At 42.4% G+C, this 19,454-nt stretch overlaps 1 protein-coding gene across 1 annotated transcript in view; it reads right to left on the minus strand.

Moving 5' to 3' along the window:
* Positions 1 to 19,454, minus strand: part of mrc1a (mannose receptor, C type 1a) — a 158,169-nt gene that overhangs the window by 13,287 nt on the left and 125,428 nt on the right. The window contains 3 exon segments of the mRNA XM_051929229.1: positions 11,007 to 11,172; positions 15,254 to 15,486; positions 18,899 to 18,992. Of these exon segments, the coding sequence (XP_051785189.1) occupies positions 11,007 to 11,172; positions 15,254 to 15,486; positions 18,899 to 18,992 (493 nt within the window).

A 19,454-nucleotide genomic window follows, 5' to 3' on the forward strand; every position in this document is an offset into this window, starting at 1 on the left:
CCAATACATTTTTATATTTGTTTATTAGTCATATGCGTAGAATTTCTCCTTATTTTCGGTTCAGTGTTTTAGTGTTCACTGTTTTTAGAATAGTGTAATTGTAATTTTGCTAACAATTTGAATGTAGGCCCCTCTTGATCTTGAGGCCCTAGGCTGAAGCCTAGTTAGCCTATAGGAAAATCCGGCCCTGCAGACGTCCCTTATATACAGAACATGTCCCATATTTGATAATTTTGCCCCCTGTCCCATACTGACCTTTCAGGGGCACCCAAATGTCCCGTATTTAGTTCATTTTCAAATTTTGTAATAAAAATATATTTTTACTACCTTCTTATGGTACTTAGCTGTAACTTTATAAGTAATTCTACTTTCTTTTCTCAGATTCTCTTGATGAAAATAATCCAAATGTGACGAGGAAACGATTGTTTGCTGCCTGTTTGCAGCTTGTTCAGTTGCTCTGGTTGGCGGAGGACGGCGACACTCTTACCGTTTGGCTCTCCAGCCGCGTGGCTGCACAGTTCTGGATTGGCATCGCAACCAGTGCTAGATTAACCATATAAGCAAAGTAAGCACATGCTTAGGGCATCAAGGGTAAAGGGGGCACCACAAACATTTTTCATGGCCGAATTTATCACATAAATTATTAAATTAGTTAAATTTATAGCCATTTTCCTCAGCCAGAAAAGGGTGGAGTGCCCTCTCAGGGTTGGTAGCGAGATCCTGCCCCAAGTGGAGGAGTTCAAGCATGCTCACGAGTGAGGGAAGAATGGAGCGTGAGATCGACAGGCGGATCGGTGCGGCGTCCACAGTGATGCGGGCTCTGCATCGGTCTGTCATGGTGAAAAAGGAGCTGAGCTGTAAGGCAAAGCTCTCAATTTACCAGTCGATCTACGTTCCTACCCTTACCTATGGTCATAAGCTATGGGTAGTGACTGAAAGAACGAGATCGTGAATACAAGCGGCTAAAATGAGTTTCCTCCGCAGGGTGTCTGGGCTCTCCCTTAAAGATAGGGTGAGAAACTCAGAGTAGAGCCGCTGCTCCTCCGCATCGAGAGGAGTCAGATGAGGTGGTCTGGGCATCTGATCAGAATGCCTCCTGAACGCCTCCCTGGTGAGGTGTTCTGGGCACGTCCAACCGGGAGGAGGCCCCGGGGAAGACCCAGGACACGCTGGAGGGACTATGTCTCTCGACTGGCCTGGGAACGCCTTGGGATTCTCCCGGAAGAGCTAGTAGAAGTGGCCGGGGAGAGGGAAGTCTGGGCATCTCTGCTCAAGCTGCTGCCCCCACGACCCGACCTCGGATAAGCGGAAGAGGATGGATGGATATAGCCATTTTCAAAATTTAATGAAAAATGAATAATGCCTCCCTATGCCGTCACTGTTAGTAGATGGTGCCTTACACAGTGTGTTCTGCATGCTGGTGCCATCTACGATGGGGAATTCCCGCTTCATGTTGATTCCCCTAAACACCATGTTATGTCAAAATATTGTGAAAATAATTCGATTCAAAACAATATGTTTTTATATTTTTAAATAATAGTTAATAGTTGATTAAAAATTATTATCACGTAATAATATTTCTTGGTTGAAATATATTAAAAATCCCCTCAGAACAACTATGCATCAAGGCAGGCGGGATGCCTTATCTCTATTAGGTATAGAAGCAGATGTGTTACATAAGATTGATTATGAAGATCTAATCAAAGAGTTTGCAAGGAAAAAAAGTAGGAGAAAATTATTAAGATAAAAATAAAATGAAGCATACAAAAATAAATATTATTTTCCTTCTTACTATAAGTATATTTTGTTATTATCTAGTTTGTTATTGTTTTAATATTTTGAATTACTAGTGTAAGGGGGCACCAAAATTACTTAGTGCTTAGGGCATCTAAGGGTCTTAATCCGGCCCTGCTTGCAGCCTACAGCGTCTGTAACAAAGGGTGTCGTTACTACTTGCCATGCACGGCCCACTTTTTTTCTAACTTAAAAACTAATCCATCCACCCATCCCAAGATGCCAAAACGTAAGTGTAAATTTAGTGATGAATATTCCAGTGAATGGACATTTATCAAACAAGGCAGAAGGTGTTTTGAAGCAAACTGTGGTGTATGGAATTGCACTTTCAGTATTGAACATGGCGGGAAGTCTGATATCAAGCAACACATAGAAACAGCAAAGCGCAAGAATTGTTATTGTCTCTACTTCAAACGAAGCTGGTGAAATAACAAACTTCTTGATCAAGAAAAACACACATGAAGAAAGTAAAATAAATGCAGCAGAAGTTGCAATTGCCTTCCATACTGTCTGTCATCATCAGCCATTCAGTTCAAATGCCTGTATGAACGTACTACTACCAACAGGACTTCCTGATTCTAAAATTGCAAGCACATTTTCAAGAGCTAGGACTAATAATAAAAATGTCGTGGCTCCATACACTATTGCAGAGATTGTTAAAGATATAAATAACTCTTCTTTTTATGGCATATCTACAGATGCTGAGAACATTTTCCCATTGATTATGGAATATTTTTCACGTGAAAAGGGTTTGCTGATAAAGTTATTGTGAGTAGGATCCCTTCCAAATGAGACCTCGGAAACAACAGCAAGCTTCTGTAGAGAGAGCCTCGTCGAGTTAGGACTGGACCTGAAGAAATGTACTGTATAGCTTTTGGTGGAGCTAACACAAATACTAATTTTGGTGGACGTTTGCGCACAGACACAAATAATGTCTATTCAAAAATCAAGGAAAGCATAAATGGATCGATGGAAGGTGTTGGATGTCCAGCCCAAATTCTGCACAATTGTGCTCATACCACGGCTAATGCAAAGTAATTGCTGGTAAATTGTTTTCATACTTTAGTATTTATACTGTTCGAACTGAAAATTTAAAAGATTTATACAAGTTTGTTGGTGTGCAGTCTGCCTCAGTTCTCTCACATTCTAAAACGCGATGGCTTTCTTTGACGAGAGCAGTTTGATCTGAGTGTGTAGGGGGCATTTAGAAATTTATATACAGTATACAGTCATCAATATGCTGCTGCTGGAGTATGTGAATTTCCCCTTGGGATTAATAAAGTATCTATCTATCTATCTATCTATCTATCTATCTATCTATCTATCTATCTATCTATCTATCTATCTATCTATCTATCTATCTATCTATCTATCTATCTATCTATCTATCTATCTATCTATCTATCTATCTATTATATAGTGCCTTTCACATCTATCTATCTATCTATCTATCTATCTATCTATCTATCTATCTATCTATCTATCTATCTATCTATCTATCTATCTATCTATCTATCTATCTATCTATCTATCTATCTATCTATATGAAAAAGTATGTGAACCCCTCTCAGCCTGCATAATAACTGACTCTCCTTTCAACTACAAAGATATCAGTGGTCTGTCTGTCATTTCCTAGGAGTACTGCGGTGTTTTCCAAACAAAGATTTTTCGTGACGCAGTATTTAGTTGTATGAAATGAAATCAAATGTGAAAAACTGGCTGTGCACAAATGTGGGTCCCCTTGTCATTGTGCTGATTTGAATGCCTGTCACTGCTCAATGCTGATTGGTTGATGAGCTCGTTAAGCCCTGAACTTCATAGACCGGTGTGTCCAATCATGAGATATAAAGATATTTAAGGTGGTCAATTACAAGTTGGGCTTCCTTCCCTTTGACTCTCCTCTGAAGAGTGACAGCATGGGATCATCAAAGCAACTCTCTAAAGATCTGCAAACAAAGATTGTTGAGTCTCCTGGTTTAGGGGAAGGCCACAAAAAGCCATCTCAGAGGTTTAAACTGTCAGTTTCTGTAACTGTAAGGAATGGAATCAGGAAATGGAAGGCCACAGGCACAGTTACTGTTAAACCCAGCAGGTCTGGCAGACAACCCACAGATCACCTCCAAAGACCTGCAAGAACATCTGGCTGCAGATGGTGTATCTGTACATCGTTCTACAATTCAAACATCTGTATGGCAGGGTGATGAGAAAGAAGCCCTTTCTGCACTCACAACACAAACAGAGTCGCTTGTTGTATGCCAATGCTCATTTAGACAAGCCAGATTCATTTGGGAACAAAGTGCTTTGGACTGATGAGACACAAATGGAGTTACTTGGTCAGAACAAAAAGAGCTCTGCATGGCAGAAGAAGAACACCGCATTCCAAGAGAAACACCTGCTACCTACTGTCAAATTTGGTGGAGGTTCCATCATGCTGTGGGGCTGTGTAGCTAGTTCAGGGACTGGGGCCTTGTTAAAGTTGAGAGTCAGATGAATTCAACCCAATATCAACAAATTCTTCAGGATAATGTTCAACATCAGTCACAAAGTTGAAGTTACGCAGGGGTTGGATATTCCAACAAGACAATGACCGAAAACACAGTTGGAAATCTACAAAGGCATTCATGCAGAGGGAGAAGTACAATGTTCTGGAATGGCCGTCACAGTCCCCTGACTTGAATATCATCGAAAATCTATGGGATGATTTGAAGCAGGCTGTCCATCAAATTGAACTGAACTGGAGAGATTTGGTATGAAGAATGGTGAACAAGACCTCCTCCAGAATCAGACACTCATCAGAGGCTATAGGAGGACAGCATCTAGAGGACAAAAGGAGGCTCAACTAAGTATTGATGTCATATCTCTGCCCACATTTACACACCTGTCTAATTTTGTTATGATGCATATTTTCTGTTAATCCAATAAACTTAATGTCACTGCTGAAATCCTACTGTGTCCATAAGGCATGTCGGACATTAAAAGGAAGTTCAGCAAATGAGAAATAAAAATCCAAAGAATTAAGAGGGGGTCCCAAACTTTTTTATAGATAGATAGATAGATAGATAGATAGATAGATAGATAGATAGATAGATAGATAGATAGATAGATAGATACTTTATTAATCCCAATGGGAAATTCACATTATATGACTGTATAGTAATATAGAGAGAGATTTTAAGAGTGTCCCGTATTTCTAATTTTCTAATCTGGCAACCCTACTCTATTTGACTCTTCTTACAGATTAATAGTTCAGTTCAGAGGAAAGAATGAGTTACAATCGCAGTAGTGGACACAAGTAGAAGGATCACGCTGGTGAGACCTAATGCGTGGGCCTTTTGGCATCCGTATCTGAGAAAGCTCAACACTCTTTAAAGGACTGCAATGTGTAGGTAGGAGGACGGGGTGTGTGCAAGAATAATTTTAGGGTAACACAGAATTCATCTTAAAGAAATAACATAAAGAGTGAATCAATGTCAGAAACCTTTGCAGGCCTATCAGTAAACCAGAGAAAGGTCAGGTGGATCACAAAATGTGCTGGAAGATGACAGCAGATGTCCTGTAACAGCAGAATGGACAGCTGTGATATGCAGAGACATTTCAAGGGCGGTGGCGCAATTCAAAGGTATTAAGAAGAACCAGAATATAATATAAGAGACTTAAGTTTTATACAAGGCATTTGGGTGTAAACCAACAAACCAATCAGAGTAAATGTTGGCATTGATAGACACTGTAAGTAAATTCAGTAGATTATAACATGAACCTCAATTCTTGGTTTCTCTGCTCATTCTCACCAGGCTGTAACTGACGGCTCTCTCTAAAGCTTTTTGCCGAGGAGTAATTAAAAGACAAACATGCACAGCTTTTCTTCCGTCTGATTACTGATTTGTCCTGTTAGAAGATAAATTGCTTTCTTTAATAAGATGTTCAGTTTCTACCACAGGTGAAAGTTTTATTTTGGTCTTGTTATTTATGTATAATCGCACAATATTTATCTCAACTTCTTAATGCTGTAGCATTGTTTGCAGGAGCAAAACAAGAGGAGGTTCCAGCAAGGGATAACGGCCTACCTTCAACTTAATTGGGAAGAATCAAACCCATAAGAAGAAGCACTTGGTAGATTAGATTAACACACAGGCCTGTGATGGAAAATTGGTTTCCAAAGTTTTCACTGATTCTTATGTTTTTTAGGGTGCTGAACCCCTCAAAAAACATCTTATGGGGTGCTGAATCCAAAGATGACATCCATTTTTTCTCATCATATAAGGTTTCCCCACAAATTGCCATATTCAACTTGGCCGTGGTAACCATACAGACCCAAACTTTGATGCCATCATTGAAAATATGTTGACAAATTAGTAGAACTAATCAAGCTCCATTTCCTCCACTCTCATTTGGATGACTGCCTGAAGAACTTGGGTGTGGTGAACGAAGAGCAAGGCGAGTGGATGTATCAGGATATCAAAGAAATGGGAAGGAGGTATGAACGAATGTTAGCATGATTGCTGACTATTGCTGGGGGCTTAAGTCAGAAACTGTGGACAAAAAAAACATAAAAGGAGAAGTTCTGAAGGACAACGAAAATGCCTTTGACTGCCTGTGTAGAAATCTGTTTTTTAATGCTGTTTTATTCTATTTTTCAATTTTTACTGGTTCTATTTTGGATGTTTGTCTTGAAAATAATTTACAATGGAGATTATTCATAAAATTTGAAAGGAATAAGTCATGTAAGTGAAGTCTGAATCAATTCTTATCTGAGATCGGAGCATTTTTTTCTAGATTTTTTCCTTGCGTTTTGTGGGAAAACCTTACATGATGGGAAAAAAATGGATGTTATTTTTCAATTCAGTGCCCCCAGAAAACATAAGGAACAGCTGAAATATTGAAAACAATTTTCAAGTCATTGAACTTTGCAGGCCTGTGATCTCGAACTGTCACAAGGGTTTGCATTTGCTTTTATTTTCGTGTTGATTTGGTACATTTTGTGTGTGTGTTTCAGTGGCGCGGTAAAGACATGAAATTGAGGCCACTATACGAGGACTCTATAACAAGGACACTGCCCTCTCCTAATAGCACTCGTCACAAGAATGACCTTCACAAGTCTGGACAATTGAGGACCTTGACGGGTAAATGTGACTCTGACAGGCTACACAGATGTCTATTTGCTTACTGTTTCAAACTGTTTTTGTTATTCATTAAACAATGTTTTAACCAAAAAATACTTGGGTTTTGGACATATTGAGCCTACAACAAGATAAATGGCAGGTAGATTATGTGACATTTTTAATGGACCTTTTCAGATTGTTTGCTGTTGTTCATCGTTTGTCCCTGCTGACCTCAATTGTCACCTGCTGTATGAGAAACTTTGCGATCTCCATTCTCCATAATAATGTGAGATTGAAAATTTTTCTCAGCCATCACTACAAACAGCACAGGGTAAGTAAAACAAAAAATATATTGTGACCGCTTCTGCTGCAGGGGGATGCAGCCGTCCTTCAGAAACCCCCTCTTAAATAGTTTTTCTATGGGAAACAAACCACTCTTACAGCTTTTCTTTGCAGGATCAGATGCAGGTTTGCTGGTGCTTCAAATTTAAAAGACCGAGCCCCGGCCATCCTGACGTCTCACTCTTCTGTCTCCCTTGCCCCAGACTCCCTCTGCTCTGGTCGCTGCTTCCGAACCACTGTACTCTCTTAAAGAGAAAGACTTTGTGTTCTTTTGACCAGGAGTCGAGGCCAAGGCGTCTAGTTTCACAGCTCTTCCTTGTCTGGCCAGATTGCTTCTGAAAGAGACTTGTGTTTGTATCTGCCTGGACAGCAATAAAGTTTCTACTCCTTGGAAATCCTCCTGTACTCTCCTGAGCATCTTTGTGACCCAAGCCTGACAAGTGGTACCAGAAGTGCAAAGATGGATCCTCAATATGTTCCCCTTCATCAGGACATGAAGGATCTTCCGCCTATTCCCGCTTCCTGAGGTGAGGAGAACTGTAGTATGCGGTGAAGTCAGCCAGATGCTTAACTTGGGTGTTACTGGTGAAAGTAAAAGTGACTGACGAGGCCCGATTGTTTTGGTCCCAAAACCTGCTGGTTCAATTCAGTTCTACTCCTTGGAAATCCTCCTGTACTCTCCTGTTCAACTTTGTGACCCAAGCCTGAGAAGTGGTACCAGAAGTGGAGCGTTACACAGATGGATCTTCAATATGTTCCCCTTCCTCCGGACCCGGAGGATCTGCCACCTATTCCCGCATCCTGAGGCGAGGAGGAATGTAGTATGCGGTGAAGTCAGCCAGATGCTTGACTTGGGTGTTATTGGTGAAAGTAAAAGTGACTGATGAGCCCGATTGTTTTGGTCCCAAAACCCGACAGTTCAATTCAGTTCTACTCCTTGGAAATCCTCCTGTACTTTCCTGTGCAACTTTGTGACCCTAGCTTGACAAGCTTTTTTGGGTAGAAAATTATTTCAACTGAGGTGAACCTGATGCAAAAAACATGCATCTGCAGATAACAATAATGCATAATGTTCATGGAGGGAAAAACAATGGTGCTAGTGATGATGTTCTTCTTCTCTCCTTTTGATCCAAAACACTGGAACCTGCAGTCTCTAACCAAGTCTCGTCCTTTCTCTTACAGTACAAACAGCTTGATCCTAATCATTCAGGCTTCCAGAGGGGCCATTCCTCCAAGACGACTCAACTCTTTGTTTTTGACTTATTAGGGCTGGCTAGAGCTACCAAAACATCATCTGTCCTCATCCTTCCAGATCTCTCTTCTCTGTCTTTAACAAGGTCAGCCATCAGATCATCTTTGCCACCGTCTCTGGCTTTAGCATCACTGAGACTGCAATCAGGTTGTCTGAATTCTACCACATGGGCAGATCCAGCTATGTGCCCACACAAGGAGAGATGTCAAGAGTGCAACTGGCAAGCATGGTGGTGCCTCAAGGACTGGTGTTGGGTCCGCACCTAACTTTACATCTTCAAACTTCTACCCATCATCTAGTGCCATGGTTTCTCATATTAGTGCTTTGCTGACAATATGTAGCTATACCAGTCACTGCCTCGAGAGGACCACACGGTCTCAGCTAGAGTCTTTCCATTTCTCACTGATATTATAACCTGGATAAAGTAACACCATCTCCAGTGTAACCTGGCAGAGACAGACCTCCTTGTTCTCCCAGCTCGTCCACCTAACACCTGTCAAGTCAGTACCCATCCTGGAGGTGGTGACAGATGAGCAGATGTCCTTCACTGACCAACATTACAACAACCTCTTCATCTTGCAGTATCTACTCTGTACACAGGAAGCAGAGTGTGATGGTGTGAGGAACCTCATCAGAATTTGCTGATGTTGAGAGTGGTGACCAGCAGGGGGCAGTGCTGGGGCCGCTGCTATTTTTAATAAATATAAATGATTTAGATAGGAATATAAGGAACAAGCTGGTTAAGTTTGCAGATGATACCAAGATAGATGGATTAGCAGATAATTTGGAATCCGTTATATCATTACAGAAGGACTTGGACAGCAGACAGGCTTGGGCAGATTTGTGGACGATGAAATTTAATATCAGTAAATGTAAAGAATTATACATAGGAAGTAAAAATGTGAGGTTTGAATACACAATTGGTAGTTGGAAAATCAAGAGTCCAACCTTATGAGAAGGATTTAGGAGTCGTGGTGGACTCTAAGCTATCGACTTCCAGACAGTGTTCAGAAGCCATGAAGAAGGCTAACAGAATGTCAGGCTATATAGCGCCTTGATGTGTGGAGTACAAGTCACAGGAGGTTCTGCTCAACCTTTATAACACACTGGTGAGGCCTCATCTGGAGACCTGGGTGCAGTTTTGGTCTCCAGGCTACAAAAAGGACATAACAGCACAAGAAAATGTGAATTTCCCCCTGGGATTAATAAAGTATCTATCTATCTATCTATCTATCTATCTATCTATCTATCTATCTATCTATCTATCTATCTATCTATCTATCTATCTATCTATCTATCTATCTATCTATCTATCTATCTATCTATCTATCTATCTATCTAAAAGGTCCAGAGAAGAGCAACTCGGCTGATTCTGGGGCTACAGCGGATGAGTTATGAGGAAAGATTAAAAGAGCTGAGCCTTTACAGTTTAAGAAAAAGGAGATTAAGAGGAGACCTGAATGAAGTGTTTAAAATTATGAAGGGAATGAGTCCAGTGGATCGAGACGGTGAATTTAAAATGAGTTCATCAAGAACACGGGGACACAGTTGGAAACTTGTGAAGGGGAAATTTCACACAAACATTAGGAAGTTTTCTTTACACAAAGAACCACAGACACTTGGAATAAGCGACCAAGTAGTGTGGTAGACAGTGAGACGTTAGGGACTTTGAAAACTCGACTTGATGTGATTTGGAGGAGTTAAATGGACAGGACTGGTGAGCTTTGTTGGGCTGAATGGCCTGTTCTCGTCCACATTGTTCTAATGTTCTAATAACTTCTGCCAGATCCAAGCAAATCTGATCGAGTTGGCACCAAAACACCTGATCCAGGCATTGGTCATTTTACATGTGGGCTACCAGCATGTGTTACCAAGTCACTTCAGATGATTCAAAATGCAGTGGCATGTCTGGTGTTCAAATTCTAAAGCTCCAGAAACACCCAAAAGAAGTGCACAACCTTGAAAATTGAGAAAGAGAAATGATAAATGAACTCATTCACAACATAACCCCCCAGTTGACAGCGTGGACTCTGAACACGTCCTTCTGGTTTCAAAGAAAATTTCATATGGAACTGAGAGAAGAGGCGCAGCGGGTGAAGGATATCAAACAGGACCCTGGAACAATTCGCAGGGCCAGAGCCCATCCAATGCACCAGGTAATACAGGACCACCTGAATCGATCATACTTCATACTCCTCAGAGCCATGTGCAGTCACCATATGGGGAAGGTTCAAGGAGTGAACCGGTCACAACCAGTTGGGTGAACCTTAAAATGAGAGGGCAAAAAGAGACCCTCTGAGAGAGTCTTGCTTGCATTCACCTCTCTAGCTATCATCGGCGTATTACTGCATGAGGTGGGCGAGCCGAAGCTGAACAGGAGGTGGGAGACGCTGCACACGAGGAAGTGGAAGCCAAGGCCAGGTGAGAAGTGCGGCACTCTCACGTTCTGCGTTTTATTAAAAACATCACAGCGTGGAGAACGAGATTTATACGCTGCGGCTCTAAACACATACGGTTACCTTTGGACTGTTTGCACACTGAAAAGTAAGTGTTGTTGCATGTGGCAGTTTTCCAGCCTCCGTTCACGTCCATGTACACACAGGCAAGGTTGTTGTTGGGCTCATCTGGGGCCCAGTTTGAAAAGTGCATTCTCCAGTTGTCTATCCATTTGAAAAAACCACCAGTCTGAAAAGGCAAAAAGAAAAACCAAAATGTCAGCCATTTGCATCGATAAGCAGTCGCCTACAACACATTGCTTCTTGCACCTCATTTTGAAACAAAATGTCCGTTCTTTACTATCGGTCTCATTTTTTAAGAGTGGACAAGTGCAGAACTTGGGATTTGGATTTCATGTGGCAGGTAATGCCAAGCGTAGTGTACAAGGTGTTGAACTCTGTACCGTGACGTCACACATAACAACAGATGTCACTCTCTCATGCTGTGTGATGATGATCAGCTAGCAGACTGAGCAAAAACAAACGCTGGATCAGGAAAGATTAGATTTATTTTATTATTAAAGGACAAGTTTGGTAACCCAGCCACAGGGGATGCACAAACCAGTGTGTTTCTTTGTGCCGGTCCCAAGCCCGGGTAAATGGGGACGATTACGTCAGGAAGGGCATCCGGTGAAAAATTTTGCCAAATCAACAATACAAATGGAAAGGCCGTTGGTCCAGATGACATACCTGTGGACGCATGGAGGTGTTTAGGAGAGATGGCAGTGGAGTTTTTAAATCAGATTGTTAAACAGAATCTTGGAAAGTGAGAGGATGCCTGAGGAGTGGAGAAGAGGTGGACTGGTGCCGATATTTAAGAATAAGGGGGACGTGCAGGACTGTAGTAATTACAGGGGGATAAAATTGATGAGCCACAGCATGAAGTTATGGGAAGTGGAAGCTCGGTTAAGAAGTGAGGTGATGATTAGTGAGCAGCAGGATGGTTTCATGCCAAGAAAGAGCACCACAGATGTGATGTTTGCTCTGAGGATGTTGATGGAGAAGTAGAGAGAAGGACAGAAGGAGTTGCATTGCGTCTTTGTGGACCTGCAGAAAGCATATGACAGGGTGACTGAGAGGAGCTGTGGTATTGTATGAGGAAGTCGGGAGTGGCAGAGAAGTACATAAGAGTGGTACAGAATATGTATGAGGGAAGTGTGACCGTGGTGGGGTCTGCGGTAGGAGTGACGGAGGTGGGATTACATCAGGGATCGGCTCTGAGCCCTTTCTTATTTGCAATGCTGATGGACAGGCTGACAGATGAGATTAGACAGGAGTCCCCGTGGACTGTGATGTTTGCTGATGACATTGTGATCTGTAGTGATAGTAGGGAGCAGGTTGAGGAGATCCTGGAGAGGTGGAGATATGAGGAGGAGAGGAATGAAGGTCAGTAGGAACACCAAGACAGAATACATGTGTGTGAATGAGACGGAGGTCAGTGGAATGGTGAGGATGAGGGGAGTAGAGTTGGTGAAGGTGGAGGAGTTTAAGTACTTGGGATCAACAGTACAGAGTAACGGGAATTGTGGAAGAGAAGTGAAGAAGAGGGTGCAGGTAGGGTGGAGTGAGTGGAGAAGAGTGTCAGGAGTGATTTGTGACAGACGGGTATCAGCAAGAGGGAAAGGGAAGGTCTACAGGACGGTAGTGAGACCAGCTATGTTATATTGGCTGGAGACGGTGACACAGGAGACAGAGCTGGAGGTGGCAGAGTTAAAGATGTTAAGATTTGCATTGAGTGTGACGAGGATGGACAGGATTATACAGTTAGGTCCATAAATATTTGGACAGAGACAACTTTTTTCTAATTTTGGTTCTGTACATCACCACAATGAATTTTAAATTAAACAACTCAGATGCAGTTGAAGTGCAGACTTTCAGCTTTAATTCAGTGGGGTGAACAAAACGATTGCATAAAAATGTGAGGCAACTGAAGCATTTTTTTAACACAATCCCTTCTTCATTTTAGGGGCTCAAAAGTAATTGGACAATTGACTCAAAGGCTATTTCATGGGCAGGTGTGGTCAAGTCCGTCGTTATGTCCTTATCAATTAAGCAGATAAAAGGCCTGGAGTTGATTTGAGGTGTGGTGCTTGCATGTGGAAGATTTTGCTGTGAACAGACAACATGCGGTCAAAGGAGCTCTCCATGCAGGTGAAAGAAGCCATCCTTAAGCTATGAAAACAGAAAAAACCCATCCGAAAAATTGCTCCAATATTACGAGTGGCAAAATCTACAGTTTGGTACATCCTGAGAAAGAAAGCAAGCACTGGTGAACTCAGCAACGCAAAAAGACCTGGACGTCCACGGAAGACAACAGTGGTGGATGATCACAGAATCATTTCCATGGTGAAGAGAAACCCCTTCACAACAGCCAACCAAGTGAACAACACTCTCCAGGGGGTAGGCGGGCGTATTGATATCCAAGTCTACCATAAAGAGAAGACTGCAGGAAAGTAAATCCAGAGGGTGCACTGCAAGGTGCAAGCCACTCATAAGCCTCAAGAATAGAAAGGCTAGATTGGACTTTGCTAAAGAACATCTAAAAAAGCCAGCACAGTTCTAGAAAAACATTCTTTGGACAGATGAAACCAAGATCAACCTCTACCAGAATGATGGCAAGAAAAAAGTATGGAGAAGGCGTGGAACAGCTCATTATCCAAAGCATAGCACATCACCTGTAAAACATGGTGGAGGCAGTGTGATGGCTGCCAGTGTCACTGGGACACTAGTGTTTATTGATGATGTGACACAGGACAGCAGCAGACGAATGAATTCTGAGGTGTTCAGAGACATCCTGTCTGCTCAAATCCAGCTAAATACAGCAGTCAAACTGATTCATGATACAGATGGACAATGACCCAAAACATACAGCCAAAGCAACCCAGCTGTTTATTAAAGCAAAGAAGTGGAAAATTCTGGAATGGCCAAGTCAGTCACCTGATCTTAACCCAACTGAGCTGGCATTTCACTTGTTGAAGACTAAACTTCAGACAGAAAGGCCCACAAACAAACAGCAACTGAAAGCCGCTGCAGTAAAGGCCTGGCAGAGCATTAAAAAGGAGGAAACCCAACATCTGGTGATGTCCAGGCGTTCAAGACTTCAGGCTGTCATTGCCAGCAAAGGGTTTTCAACCAAGTATTAGAAATGAACATTTGATTTCCAGTTATTTAATTTATCCAATTACTTTTGAGCCCCTGAAATGAAGGGATTGTGTTCATAAAATGCTTTAGTTGCCTCACATTTTTATGCAATCGTTTTGTTCACCCCACTGAATTAAAGCTGAAAGTCTGCACTTCAACTGCATCTGAGTTGTTTCATTTAAAATTCATTGTGGTGATGTACAGAACCAAAATGAGAAAAAAGTTGTCTCTGTCCAAATATTTATGGACCTAACTATATATTCCTGTCCATCCTCGTCACACCCAAAGCAAATCTTAACATCTTTAACTCTGCCACCTCCAGCTCTGTCTCCTGTGCCACCGGACATTAGAGGGTCAACTCAGGATAGATGGTGGGGAGACAAAGTCAGAGAGGCGAGACTGTGTTGGTTTGGAGAGATGCTGGGTATATTGGGAGAAGGGTACTAAGGATAGAGCTGCCAGGTAAGAGGAGAAGAGGAAGGCCTAAGAGAAGGTTTATGGATCTGGTGAGAAAGGATTTGCAGGTGGTGGGTGTGACAGAGCATGATGATGAGGATAGGAAGATATGGAACAAGATGATCTGCTGTGGCAACCACTAACTGGAGCAGCTGAAAGACGAAGAAGAAGATTAAAGGACAAGTCTGATATTTTTCTGGTCAAAGTTACTTCTTCTATAAATCGATGTCGAAGAAAACACTGCTCGAGCTTCCTTTTCTCTGGGCTTAAATATCTAGTTGGCGGGCTCAAAAGTGGTGATGTCAGAATGGCCCCGCCTCCTGTGGCTCCACACACAAAGAACATGGAGCATGCGGAGAGCTCACACTTAACCAGTTGTAATCCAAATGTGAAAAATAATCATTCAAAACAACAATGGAGCATAAAACACACACAAAAACAGACTGTTACAGAACAGCTACAGGTTGGTGGCTGTCGGCGTAATCATGGGGGTCGCGAGGTAGAGAGTTTTTGATCTCGAAGCGATTTGTGATTTCACTGATCCACACATTCATTTGGAAAATCAGGCACATTTGGAGAGGAGTCGACTAGTTTCACGACTTTCAAACAGTTTTCTAAACAGGCTTCCAAAGATTAGAAGTGATGTAATAGTCAAGTTTTTAATAGCCACGTACCATGTTACTGTTAAGGCCAATCCATAATGGCTCCTTGTACTTGTCCGCATAAAGCAGAAGAAAATTTGTGACCAGTGGATCGAGGATGCTAGCCAGATCAGCATCTTCTGCTTTACACTGCCTCCGAGCTTCGTCCCATTTCATTTTTTGAGTTATTATTTTATATGAGCTGGATCCAAATGTGATAAATCCTGTGGGCACGGACGTTGTTGGCGGATTAGGTAAATTCACATCTACAAATAAAAACAAAAACACACACATTTTACAATTCACTGTTTCAGTGATTGACAAATTTAAAGATGCGTTGCTCGGGGACGTTGACTGAAATTACGGACTGACAAGAGGCTCCCAGTGCGTCCCCAGCACGTTGTACAGTTGACACCAAAAATTTCCATCCATCTCGGCTCGTCATTATGGGTTATTGAGTGTAAATTGACAGGCCAAAAGGGCAAATGTATCCATTTAAAATGAAACCTGCAACACAATAATATGCACATGAAGATGTCTGAAGACGCTTGTATCCACTGCACAAAGACAATAAGCACATCAATAAAAAAGAGTAAAAAATATGTCAAGGTCAGCCTATATACATTGGACTTCCAACACAACTTGGAGTCCTGCCACATGCAAAAGTTCGTTGATGACACTGCTATCGAGGGCTGCATCAGGAGTGGGCAGGAGGAGGAGTATAGGAACTTAATCAAGGAGTTTGTTAAATCTTGCGACTCAAACCACCTACACCTGAACACCAGCAAAACCAAGGAGCTGGTGGTGGATTTTAGGAGGACCAGACCCCTCATGGACCTCGTGATCATCAGAGGTGACTGTGTGCAGATGGTGCAGACCTATCAATACCTGGGAGTGCAGCTGGATGATAAATTGGACTGGACTGCCAATACTGATGCTCTGTGCAAGAGAGGACAGAGCCGACTATACTTCCTTAGAAGGCTGGCGTCCTTCAACATCTGCAATAAGATGCTACAGATGTTCTATCAGACGGTTGTGGCGAGCGCCCTCTTCTACGCAGTGGTGTGTTGGGGAGGCAGCATAAAGAAGAGGGACGCCTCACGCCTGGACAAACTGGTGAGGAAGGCAGGCTCAATTGTAGACATGGAGCTGAACAGTTTGACATCTGTGGCAGAGCGACGGGCACTCAGCAGGCTCCTATCAATTATGGAGAATCCACTGCATCCACTGAACATGATCATCTCCAGACAGAGGAGCAGCTTCAGCCACAGACTGCTGTCACTGTCCTGCTCCACTGACAGACTGAGGAGATCGCTCCTCCACCAAACTATGCGACTTTTCAGTTCCACCTGGGGGGGTAAACGTTAACATTATATAAAGTTATTGTCTGTCTGTATACCTGCATTATTAGCAATCTTTAATTTAATATTGGTTTTTTTGTATCAGTAAGGTGCTGCTGGAGTATGTGAATTTCCCCTTGGGATTAATAAAGTATCTATCTATCTATCTATCTATCTATCTATCTATCTATCTATCTATCTATCTATCTATCTATCTATCTATCTATCTATCTATCTATCTATCTATCTATCTATCTATCTATCTATTATATAGTGCCTTTCACTCTATCTATCTATCTATCTATCTATCTATCTATCTATCTATCTATCTATCTATCTATCTATCTATCTATCTATCTATCTATCTATCTATCTATCTATCTAAATAAACAATCACCACACTTTCGGCTTAAGGAGGGCGCTTGGTAGTGTGGCTGGAGCGGTTCCTGGGTGCAATTCGATGCGCGCGTTTCCTCATTTAAGGGCACAATTGAGGCCGGTAGCCGCTAATAGCCACACCTGTGCCAGGTCCCCACATATAAAAGGAGAAGCGCGAGTGTGAGATGGAGCGAAAAGGTTGAGAGGTGAAAAGGGGGCTGAAGGGCAGTCTTGGTGAGGATGAACCGGCCATCTAGAGGGGAAAGGCAGCACAGACAGGGGAGCGTAGGATGTGGCATTCTAGGGACTGGTCAGCCCCACTGAAGAATGGTGTGGAGTGGGGTGAGCATGGCTGATGACCTTCCCAGTGATCCGAGGTACGACTGTGGGTGCGTGAAGGATGGCGGGAGGAGTGCCCACTTTGGATGGTCCAGCTGCACTGTGAGGAGGCAACAAATATGGGGGGGGGGGTGTTGGGGGATGAAGTTCAAGGCTGCTGAGTCTCCGCCGGTTGTGTCAGTTATGGGTGAGCCGGGGAGATGAAGAAGGAGGTGGGCTTTGATCTGTATTTTTAAATGATTTATTTATCGTGTTTTTATTTCCCACTATCCACTTTTTTTTTATGGATTATTTATTTATCGACATTTTTGAAGCGCTGCACTGTGGATACTGTTTTTGGTTTTGTTTTGATTCTTTTTTTAATAAAAGCACCGAACACTTTTTACACTTTTACACCATTCCCTTGCTCAGTGTGATTTGTCCTCATTGCACAGCTCATCCGGTTACATTACCGATGGTGTTGGGTTCAAGAGGCTCCTAAAAATGGGAAGAGGGAGCACAAAGCAGGACCATGAGGGTCAAGGTGAAGAGATAAGTCATGTCAGAACTGTCAGCGATTCATCAAAATCAAACCACAAAACAAAAATCAGAAGTGGAAACAAAAAGCAGGCAAGTGGGCTCATGAGTGGCTTCCCACCAGACAATCTGCCATAAATGCTTGTTTGATGGAGTGCTGCTGAGATGGCTGTCCTTCTAAAAGGTTCTCTCCTCCCAGCAGGGGACTCTTCTGAAGTGTCCATTGGGTTCTCAATGTCCTCCCTGACCAAAGCCTTTCCTGCCTGGTTACTCAGTATGTCCAGACGGACCATTCTAGGAAGAGTGCTGGTGGTTCAAAATGTCTTCCGTTTCTCAATTCTTGAGGACACTGAGCTTTAGAAATGGTTTGACCCCACACCATGCCTCCCCACAATTTGCCCGTGGAGGTCGACAGAGAGCTTCTTGGACTACATGCAGTGTGAATTGTTTGACCTTCTATACACAGGTACACATGTGCCATTTTAGATGACGTCAAGTCAATTCAGTTTGTCACAGGTGGACTCCAGTCAAGCTCTAGAAACATCTCAAGGAGACACCACAGCAAAAAGGGACATGTCTATGATGGAGAGAGTTCAGGTTTTGATTTGGAAAACATTTGCAAACCTTTCTAAAAAACAAAACCACGTTGTCACTTTGTTATGATGGGCTATTGAGGGGACACTGATGGGAAGAAATTTATCAGATGAAGGTGAAACGTTCACAACAAAGTGTGCAGAAAGTGAAGGGGTCTGAAGATTTTTTGAATCCACTGCAACTGTATTTTCATGTCAAAAGCGTCTTGTGACGAGAAAGTCGCCATTTTATGTGGAAGTCACTATTTTCCTGTGCTTAGGACATGCAGGTTTAGAAGATGAATGGATGGATGGATTTCAAGAATAAGGAACACTTGCCACAATGATTGTCCTCACCATGTGGAGTGCGACAAGGGGCTGTGCTGCTGCCGCTGACCCTGCTTTTCCATGCTAATGTGTGAAGAACCCTCAAGGAGGTCAATCAGAAAGACACCATTTTTTACATTTTGAAGTTAGTAAAACGACAGGAAGGTAAATTCCATTTAAATGTGTTTATATAAGATCACAATTACCTTTATACTTTTGACAAATAAAAGCCCTCCGTGAATAGCAGTCATCGTTCTTCCAGTATCCGTTCCCAGATGTTATTATAACGCAGTCGTATTCCTAGAAAGACACATGACATTGCTTAAAATGACAAGAAATGAAAGATATAACATTGAGAAAATGAAATGTCACTGTTCAGCTACAAACACGAAGAAAGCAAAAAATAATGGAGCGTGAACTTCAAGAGGGTGACAGTTTTGCAGATGATACTAAAATTATAGGGACAGCGGATGCCATGGAGGCAGTCAAACAGTTCAAAAAGGCCTGAACACTTTGGGCAAACACTTAGGAAAATGGAGTTTAGTGTACAAACATGCAAAGCGCTAGACATGGGCAACAGGAACGCCAATGAGAAATACAAGATGGGAGACACTGAGCTACAGGAAGAGACCTCTGAAAAGGATCGAGGGGTTTACGCTGATACAGCATTCTCATCAGCTAAGCCAAAGTGATCAAAACGGCAAATAAAATATTGGGCATTAATTGAGGGATGTTCAGACCATGTAATGCACTCCATACCTG

Source organism: Erpetoichthys calabaricus, chromosome 6, assembly GCF_900747795.2.
Source record: "Erpetoichthys calabaricus chromosome 6, fErpCal1.3, whole genome shotgun sequence".
Classification (NCBI taxonomy): domain Eukaryota; kingdom Metazoa; phylum Chordata; class Cladistia; order Polypteriformes; family Polypteridae; genus Erpetoichthys; species Erpetoichthys calabaricus.